Below are 9,871 nucleotides of genomic sequence, written 5' to 3'. Positions count from 1 at the left end.
TGCAGCTTATGACGGGTCAAAAGAGTCTGCAAACTCAGCCAATCCACTCATTGCATCCAACTTTTTGTCCCACAAATACTGTTTTACATCATCACTGCACATATTCAGGAACTGTTTCTCTGTAACCAAATCACACATTTCTTCCAAGCTTCTAATGCCTTTTCCCCTTACCCACTTAACGAACAAATCTCTCAGTTCATTTACATAAGCCACATTACTCAATCGAGATCCCCGCTTAAGACTCCTGAATTTAACACTGAAGGTTTCAGATGTAATCTGAACCAGTTTCAAATCCAGTTTCTTAAATTTACCATAGTTTGAAGCATCATCAATACGCATCTTATTGAATATGTCCAGAGCTCTTTCAGTCAATTTTATGACCAATGTGGTCATTTTTTGATTGTCAGGAATTGTATGGAGGATGCACAAACATGAAGAAATATTCAGCAATATCAGTGGACTCATTATACCGCGGACATTGTTGCTCCAATTTGTGTATTTTGGGGAAGTGGGGCCAGCTGCTGGTGGATTTTGTCTCTTCCACTCCATAACAGCCAGTTCATGCTTCTGGGCCTCAGTGAGGACTGCCCCAGGCACCTGTGAGTCACCGGAGGCACAGAAACCAGGAGGAGGAATTATGAGCATGACTCTTAGAGGAAGTAGGGATATAGTGTTTCCTGGGCACAGACTGGGGTGACAGACTTTGGATACAGAGATTGCTGGGTTTTGGTTGTTTCTAGTGGTGTTCAGGGAAGCAGGACTTTGTATACATTCTTTGTAACTCCTCCCACACAGATTATACAAAAGAATATAGCTGACTTGGATCATCAATTTTTCCTCCGAATACAATTGACCCTGCAATGCCTCACAGGTTGGCACCACTTAGGAGAAGGGGGCACCAACATTCCCTGGAGCACTTATAATGCCAGCCAAGCCTGCACACCCTTGTGGGATAATTTCTGAAACCATAGTGAAGAAGGGAACAGTCATTACTGGGCCTGCCTTGGAGCTCCTTGTGGAGAGGTGATGACCACAATGTCCTTGTGCATCTGCAGCCATGGATCAGTGCATGGGCCCATCTCTTGGGGGACCTACCCTGTCATGTCAATTGAACACTGCTGTCAGTCAGCACCGCACCTTTTATTTTACTGGGATATTTTCTAGGTTGGTGGCTGTGACATACCAGGGTCCAGCCCAGACTAATCAGCAGCTGTGTCACACCTTCCTGTAACCTTGCAATGCCTTGATGAAGTGGCTTCCACCTTGGCCACTCACAAACAACCATGAAGCATGGAAATCACACCCGAGGCACCTGTGTGTAACAGCAACCTGGCCAGGAATACACTCAGACTCTCACCACCCTTGCTTATACTGCAGGGTGAGCCCAGCACACTCCCCACTCTTTGATTTCCCTCCAGAAATGTATGTCCTGAGCTACCCAGTCCTCTCCTGGACAATACAAGCTACACTATCCATTATTTATTTGATTCACTAACATGCCTGCAACTTAGCTTCTCAGACACTTCTATTTAAACAAACTGGATTAGATAAAACATTAAAAAAAGTTTATTTACTACAAAGATAGATTTTAAGTGAGTGCAAATAAGGAGGCATAGAAGTCAGAGATGGTTTCAAGAAAAATAAAGCTAGAATGCAACTTCTTCCTAAGTTAAAAAATGATGTTAAATTCAAATTCAAAGGAAAAGTTTCGTCACCACATGCTCTCAGCAGTCCCACTAACCAAACATCTTAGGTCAGGAGCCATCCCCCAATCCAATGGCTGCTTCCTTTATCCCCTCAGATGCAGTGAATCAATTATTTTTTCCAAGAAATTATTTTTTCCCAGTAAATTATAAGATTTCCATCAAAACACCAAACTCCTCTCTTCCCTAAACCATGGCTGTGGGACTCTGGTGATGTTCCAGGGCACTTCAGCAAGAGCAGAGACCATCATGCATCATGGTGGATGTAGTCTAGCCTGGAAGCCTGGTCCATGGAAGAGATTGGTAGTGTGTGGTTCCTGAGGAACCCCCGTGGTACTTCTGAGTCAAAATATTAAGTTTTTAGCTAAAAGGTTTTGGTCTACACACACACAGAAAACCTCTGTGGATCAGCTCTTCACAGTACACAGCTTGCACTGAAAACAGCAGGATTAAATATACCCCAAACCTCATACTCTGTAACTCTGGTAGAAATTGCATCCTTTAATAACACAGTAAGAAAGAGTAGGTCAAATTAATCTCCAGGCCACCAACTACATTGAGGGTAGCTTTGGTTCACTGAATGCATTAATTCAGTGTTGTGTCTCTCTGAGCTCAGGGATTCCCAGTTGCTTCAGGAATCATGTCCCATAGATCACACATCTCAGTATAAAACTTCCTGAATGCTCCTAAATGGCAGTTTCTTTCGATGAGGAAACACCAGCACACCTCTCTCTCTCTCTTCTAAGCAGGTACGTGCTATTGTCCTGAATTACAGTCACACAGACAAACATGCAGACACCATGTGGATCAGCGGCTATTGAATTCCAGACCTCCAGCACCAAAAGCCTCAGCCTGAACTCTGACCCCTTCAGCTAAAGGAGCGAACTGCTGGGTAGGAAAAAAATGGCAATTACCTAGTCACTGAAGCCAGGGCTTCCTATGATGACTCTGGGTTTTCTTACATGCTCCAGTAAATGCCAAACAGCTTAATTAGCACAGTGAGCAACTTTACCCCAAACCGACATGCCAAGCCATAGAGGTCCCCTTGCTGAAATAGGGTGGAAAGATTGACACTCCTTTACTCTCACCCCTTCTTTAGCTACGGAATAATCCCTTCAGACTGATTCTCTCCCAGCAGAGTCACAAGTCCCAGTTTTATGTTTGGAGTAGTGAACAGCAGTGTTGGGGGGGGGCATGATTAACCTGCGTGTTATTCTGTTTGGACAGTGTCTGCATTTTATCAAACACCTGGAATGACCAGCTGTGAACTTCTGGATCTGTGTACAAAGCCCTTTCCGGAGCGGGTCCTGATGTCCACTGAGAAACTTATCTCCATTTATCTTCACTTACTTCATTACAGAGAAGGGACAGCTTTTCTGCACCATTCGCCTGCCCACATCTGTGTAGCTATCTGATCTCTGTTCAGAGGAGATGGAAGAGGGAAATCACTCAGAGGTGACTGAGTTCATTCTCTCAGGACTCACAGATCGTCTGGAGCTGCAGGTCCCCCTGTTTGCAATGTTCCTACTGATTTATGGTATCACCCTGGTGGGGAATGGGGGGGATGATCTTGTTAATCAAAATGGATTCCCAACTTCACTCCCCCATGTACATTTTCCTCAGTAATTTGCCTTTCTGTGACCTCTGCATTTCCTTGATAATTTCCCCTAAGATGCTGCTGAATTTCTTAGCTGAGAGGAAAAACAATTCTTTCACTGCCTGTGCTGTGCAAATGCATCTCTCTATTATTTTTGGAGATGTTGAGTGCCTCTTGCTGGCTGTGATTGTGTATGACCATTATGTGGCCATCTGTAACCCACTGCTCTATATGGTTACCATGTCCAGGCAGCTTTGTAAAAAGCTGATGGCTGTGGTGTACGCTGTGGGGATTGTGGATTCAATGATACACACGTGTTGTACATTTCAGCTGTCATTCTGCAGCTCCAACATCATCAATCATTTCTTCTGTGACATCCTCCCACTGTTGGCGCTCTCCTGTTCTGACACCCACATCAATGAGATTGTGACATTTGCTTTCATGAGCTGCATTACAGTAAGCAGCTTTGTGACTGTCCTCCTCTCCTATGTCTATATCACCTCCACCATCCTGCAGTTCTGCTCTGCCGAGTGCTGGCACATTGTCTTCTCCACCTGCTCTTTCCACTTAACCTCTGTGGTCCTGTTTTTTGGCACCCTCCTCTTCATGTATTTACGTCCAACCTCCAGTTATTCCATGGAAAGAGACAAAGTGACCTCAGTGTTTTACACGGTGGTTATCCCCATGTTGAACCCCCTCATCTACAGCCTGAGGAACATGGAGGTGAAGGACGCCCTGAGGAAAGCAATGAATAAACTGCTAACCAATTCTTGAATCTGATTAACTCAGTACTGGTTTAGTGGTGGGGAGTGAATATAGGTGAATTCAATTTCCCAGCCCATTACAAAGTAATTCTGCAGAGCCCCTGGGAGTATTGTTCATTTGTTCATTATTGTATTGTTATTATTATTATTAATTTGTTTCTATAAGAACAAGGTCTGCAGGCCCCAACTGAGATCAGTGGAGAAAACCTGAGGAAGACTCACAGGTTCAGAAGGGAGAATGTTTCTATAAGCTGGTGGCTAGGGGCATCCACCTAGAGGGCGAGATGTTCAACTTCGTGACTCAGGACATCTTGTGGCGGTTCCAAATGGGTTTCTATGACCCAACCCTTCACAACGAATTTAGGAATAAAATGGCAAAACAATGTGGGTGTGTGTGGGTGGGGAGGGGGGAGGAGAGCACAAGAACCGATGGAAATGGAACATGTATGGGCAGAGCATCAGCTGGCCTGGATTGCTGTCTCTCCTGTGAAGTCATTTTAACATGATACAAAACTGAGGTGACTGTATTCCAGTTTATTAGTGGTCACCTCTCCAAATGTCTCTTTAAGTAATTTCCCAGCATTGGGATGCAAAGGTGTCTAGAAATGGGTGAATTTCTTCTGGACTAATTATTTATTCTCAGAAACAATACCGTTTTGAATTGATCTGAAACAATTCACAAATGTGTTACAAATATTACTAATAGCTTTGTCCCAGAACAACAAGTGTGTGCAGGGGGAGGATTTAGGTGTCGGTCGCAACGCAGCCACTGTAGGAAGCGGTGGAGGTCCTTCCCTTTGTAATTTTTAGCCCAAGAGTTGGGGTGTTCACCTGTGAGGTGGGAGATCTAGATTCAATTCTCCCTTCTGTCCAGTGCTTGGCAAAGCCATGTGTGACATTACATTCCATATGCTTTATGAAAATATGCTCATGAATTTGACATCACTGGAATATGCTTTATGCTAAGTGTCCCATGTAACATATCATTATAAAGGTTTAATCTACTACGTGTGTTCATCCTATTTCTTTACATGGATTATTTCTATGTCCGGAGTTAGGAGAATAAGGCATAAACTTGTATTACTGATGTAGACATTTTAAGTGGAGGCCATTAAAGGTGCTTCAGAATCAATGAACAGTAAATGGCTCTGTTTACCTGCAAGCCTTCCTGTGTACCTGTGAGACAACCCAAGAAGAGTGGAGACTGGGGTCTTACAGTGACATGTGGCCATGTCGCCAGATACTGAGCTCCATCTTGAAGCTGGTACTGTTCCTGATGGGGGTGGAATTCCAAACAAACGTTTCCCACCTTGGGGAAGTTCTATATGAAGTGGGGAAGGCAAACTATGAGTATCTTCATCTGTCTTAAGAGACGGCCTCCCCACCCCACAGAGATACCTGCAAGCACCTGGAAAAAAAAAAGGATTGTAACCACAGGGCTGGGTGAGAACAGGCTGGACCCAGGTCAGAAAAGGCATCTGATCTGAAAAGGATTTTACCTGAAATAACAACTGGGGTGAGAAGTTAAAATTTGTAACTGATTTCTGAGTCAATCGAACACGTCTGTCAGTCAGCACCACACCTTTGGTGTTATTGGGATATATTTCTAGTTTAGTGGCTGTGGCATACCACGGTACAACTCAGAGTAATCAGCAGCTGTGTCACACTGACCTGCAACCGTGCAATGCCTTGCTGAAGTGGCTTCCACCTGGGCCACTCACAAACAACATTCAAGCATGCAAACCACACCCGAGGCATGTGCGTGTAACGGCAACCTGGCCAGGAATAGTTGAGTTACACTCAGACTCTCATCACCCTTGGTTATGCTGTAGGGGGACCCCAAGACACTCCCCAGTCTTCGATTTCCCTCCCAAAATGTCTGTCCTGTGCTCCCCAGTCCTCTCCTGGACAATACAAGTTACGTTCTCCATTATTTCTTTCTCAGCAGTAATATGCATACAACTCTCAGACATTTGTATTTAAACACACTGGATTAGTTAAAAGAATAAAACAAAGTTTATTGAACAAAAAGATAGATTTTCAGTGAGTGCAAATGAGAAGGCAAAGAAGTCACACATGGTAAGAAGAAAAATCGAGCTAGAATGCAACTTGTGCCTAAATTAATAAATGATGTGAAATTCAAAGCAAAAGTTTCCTCACCAGATGCTCTCAGCAGTCTTACTTACCAAACTTCTTAGGTCAGGACCCCTCACCCAGTCCAATGGCTGCTTCCTTTCTCCCTTCACATGCAGTGAATCAATGGGCAGGCAGAGAGAGAACGAGAGAGAGTGGTGCCTTGGGATGTCTGCCCCTTCTTTTTATAGTCCTGTCCCCACTTTGAGAAACATTTCCACCTGGTTACCAGGAGTCAAAATGTCAATGTAGAAGGATGTTCCCTTCTGCTTTTTCCTCATCTTTTTGGGCTACCTTTGTTTCCCTTCCAGCTTAATGACTCTAGTTACTGTTTAGATACAAAATTAATCAGAGCACACATTTCTTTGTTGAAGAGAGACCAGTTTGCCAACCTCAATTTGGAACATATATGAATAACATAATACAGTATAATCTTATAACTTCACATACATTATAAAAAAGTATTAATATTTGTGATGAGAGCATGACTATTTCTAGTTGACTCATAGATTTATTTAGCATCTTAAACTGAGCTCTGTGTGCAGATAATATGCATGCAAGAGGGATAGTTTTGTGAACTGCAGAAGTCTGTAGCCTGCTGTGGTCTCCCCCTGAGCTCCTCTGGTCATCATGTGGTCTCCATCAAGCAAAATGAGTGAGCCTAGCTTTCCTACTTTGGGAAGTAAGCTAGCAAGGGAAGGACATAGGATACCATGGTGATTGGCATGCTATAAATAGCTAGATAATCTGGAGTACTCTTACATGTCTTACAGGTTTTACATTCCACCTATTGGGGTCAGGACAATGAGGTGATTCTGAAACCAGGAATGACTGAGATGATATCATCTGCAGCTGCAAACAATTAGTACGTTTCACCTGTATCTAACTTTCTGTTCCTTTGATTCCAAATTTCTTGCTAAGGCTGGTTGAAAAATTTATAAAGATCTTTTTTTGTGGGAAATTGGATTTTGCATTCAAATATTTTTCTCATGAACTTATTTCCCCCTGAAATTATCAGCTTTCCATTAAAATAAAAAACTCCCATACTCCCTAAACCATGGCTATGTGACTCTGCTGAAGTTCCAGGGCAATTCAGAAAGAGGAGAGACCATCATGCATAATAGGGGGATGTAGTCCAGCCTGGGAGCCTGGCTCATGGAAGAGATTGGTGGTGTGTGGTATCTGAGGCACCTCTGTGGTATTTCTGGGTTGAAATATTAAGTTTTTAACAAAAAGATTTCATTCTCCACAAAGAAAAAAAAAGTGTGTGGGTCAGGTATACACAGTACCCAACTTGCACTGAAAACATCACGATGAAATATACCGTAACCTCATACTCTGTAACTCTGGTAGAATTTGCATCATTTAATAACACAGTAAGAAAGAGTAGGTCAAATTAATACCCAGGGCACCAATTACACCAAGTTGGCTTTGGTTCACTGAATGCATTAATTCGGTGTTGTGTCTCTCTGAGCTCAGGTATTCCCAGTTGCTTCTGGAATCATGTTCCAGAGATCACACATATCAGTATAAAATTTCCTACATGCTCCAAACTGGCAGTTTCTACTGATGGGGAAATGTCACCACATCTCTCTCTCTTCTCAGCAGGTACGTGCTCTTGTCCTGAATTACAGTCACACACACGTGCAGGCACGATGTTTATCAGCGGGTATTCAATTCAGGACCTCCAGCACTTAGCGCCTCAGTTCCAACTCCTACCCCTTCAGCTAAAGGAGCGACCTCCTGGGTTGGAAAAAAATAGACAATGACATAGTCACCAAAGCTAGGGCTTTCCATTATATCTCTGGATTTTCATACAGGCTCAAGTAAATGCCAAAAAGCTTAATTAGCACAGTAAACAACTTTAACCCAAAAGGACATGCCAAGCCATAGAGCTCCCCTTGCCCAAAGACAGTAGAAAGATTGACACTACTTTGCTCTCACCCCTTCCTTTAGGAAGGAATAATCTCTTCAAGCTGAGATGGTTTTTGCCCCGATTCTGTCACAGCTGAGTCACAAGTCACTGTTGGCTGCTGGGATTAGTGAACAGGAGTGTCCGTGTGTGGGGCATGATTATCCTCTGTCATTGTATTTATGCAGTGTGTATTTTATCGAACAACTGGAAAGACCAGCTGTGAACAACTGGTTCTGTGGAATAAGCTCTTCCCTGAGCAGGTACCGATGTCCATGAGGAAACTGATCTCCATTTATTTTAATTTACTTCATTACAGAGAAGAGACAGGTTTTCCGCACCATCCACCTGCCCACAACTCTGTAGCAGCCTGATCTCTGTTCAGAGGAGATGGAAAAGGGAAATCACTCGGAGGTGACTGAGTTCATTCTCTCAGGACTGACAGATCGTCCGGAGCTGCAGGTTCCCCTCTTTGGGGTGTTCCTGCTGATTTATGGTATCACCCTGGTGGGGAATGGGGGGATGATCTTGTTAATCACAATTGATCCCCGACTACACACCCCCATGTACTTTTTCCTCAGGAATTTGTCTTTCTGTGACCTCTGTCTTTCCTTGATAATTTCCCCTAAAATGCTGCTGAATTTATTAGCCGAGAGGAAAAGCATTTCTTACACTGCCTGCGCTGTGCAAATGCATCTCTCTATCATGTTTGGAGATGCTGAGTGCCTCTTGCTGGCTGTGATGGCGTTTGACCGTTATGTGGCCATCTGTAACCCGCTGCTCTATACGGTCACCTTGTCCAGGCAGCTCTGTAAACAGCTGGTGGCTGGGGCATACGCTGTGGCGATGGTGGATTCAATGATAAACTCATGTTTTATATTTCAGCTGTCATTCTGCAGCTCCAACATCATCAATCATTTCTTCTGTGATATCCCCCCACTGTTGGCGCTCTCCTGTGCTGACACCCACATCACTGAGAATGTGATCTTTACTTTCGCGTGCTGCGTTATAATAAGCAGCTTTGTGACTGTCCTCCTCTCCTATGTCTGTATCATCTCCACCATCCTGCAGATCCGCTCAGCCAAGGGCCAGCGCAAAGCCTTCTCCACCTGCACTTTCCACTTGGCCTCTGTGGTTCTGCTTTTTGGCACGCTCCTCTTCATGTATTTACGTCCCACCTCCAGCTATTCCATGGACAGAGACAAAATAGCCTCTGTGTTTTACACGGTGGTGATCCCCATGTTGAACCCCCTCATCTACAGCCTGAGGAACAAGGAGGTGATACATGCCCTGAGGAAAACAATCAATAAATTCCTGAGAAATTCTTGATTCTGGTTAACTCTGTACTGGTTGAGTGATGGGGAGTGGAAACAGGTGAATTCAATTTAATTTTGCAGAGCTCATGGTAGTATTGTTCATTCTTGTATTATTATCATTATTAATTTGTTGGTAGTCCAACAAGTTCTGCAGGCCCCAACTGAGATCAGTGGACAAAACCTAAGGAAAACTCACAGGTCCAGAAAGAGAGAATGATTTTTATAAGCTGGTGTCTAGGGGCATCCACCTAGAGGGAGAGATGTTCAACTTCATATCTCAGGACATCGGGTGGCAGTTCCAAAGGGATTTCTGTGACCCAACCCGTCACACAGAGTTTAGGAATAAAATTGCAAAACAATGTGTGTGGGAGGGTGGCGAGGATGAGTGGAAAGCAGTGGACATGTTGTTCCTTGACTTAGGAAAGCTTTTGACATGGTCTCCCACA

General features: G+C 43.9%; 2 protein-coding genes across 2 annotated transcripts; both read left to right on the top strand.

The window, feature by feature from the left end:
• Positions 1–3,134: 3,134 nt before the first annotated feature.
• Positions 3,135–4,074, top strand: LOC125638296 (olfactory receptor 8U9). The gene is given in 2 exon segments (XM_048853842.2): positions 3,135–3,260; positions 3,262–4,074. Coding segments are annotated over 2 exon segments (939 nt in total).
• Positions 4,075–8,499: 4,425 nt separating this feature from the next.
• On the top strand, positions 8,500–9,438 carry LOC142072284 (olfactory receptor 5G3-like). The gene has a single exon (XM_075128980.1). It carries the CDS (start codon positions 8,500–8,502, stop codon positions 9,436–9,438), a length of 939 nt encoding a protein of 312 aa, XP_074985081.1.
• Positions 9,439–9,871: the final 433 nt, after the last annotated feature.

The sequence above is a fragment of the Caretta caretta genome, chromosome 6, assembly GCF_965140235.1.
Source record: "Caretta caretta isolate rCarCar2 chromosome 6, rCarCar1.hap1, whole genome shotgun sequence".
NCBI lineage: Eukaryota > Metazoa > Chordata > Testudines > Cheloniidae > Caretta > Caretta caretta.
The sequence above is the reverse complement of the archived record's forward strand: the minus strand, read 5'-3'. Positions and strand labels throughout refer to the sequence as shown.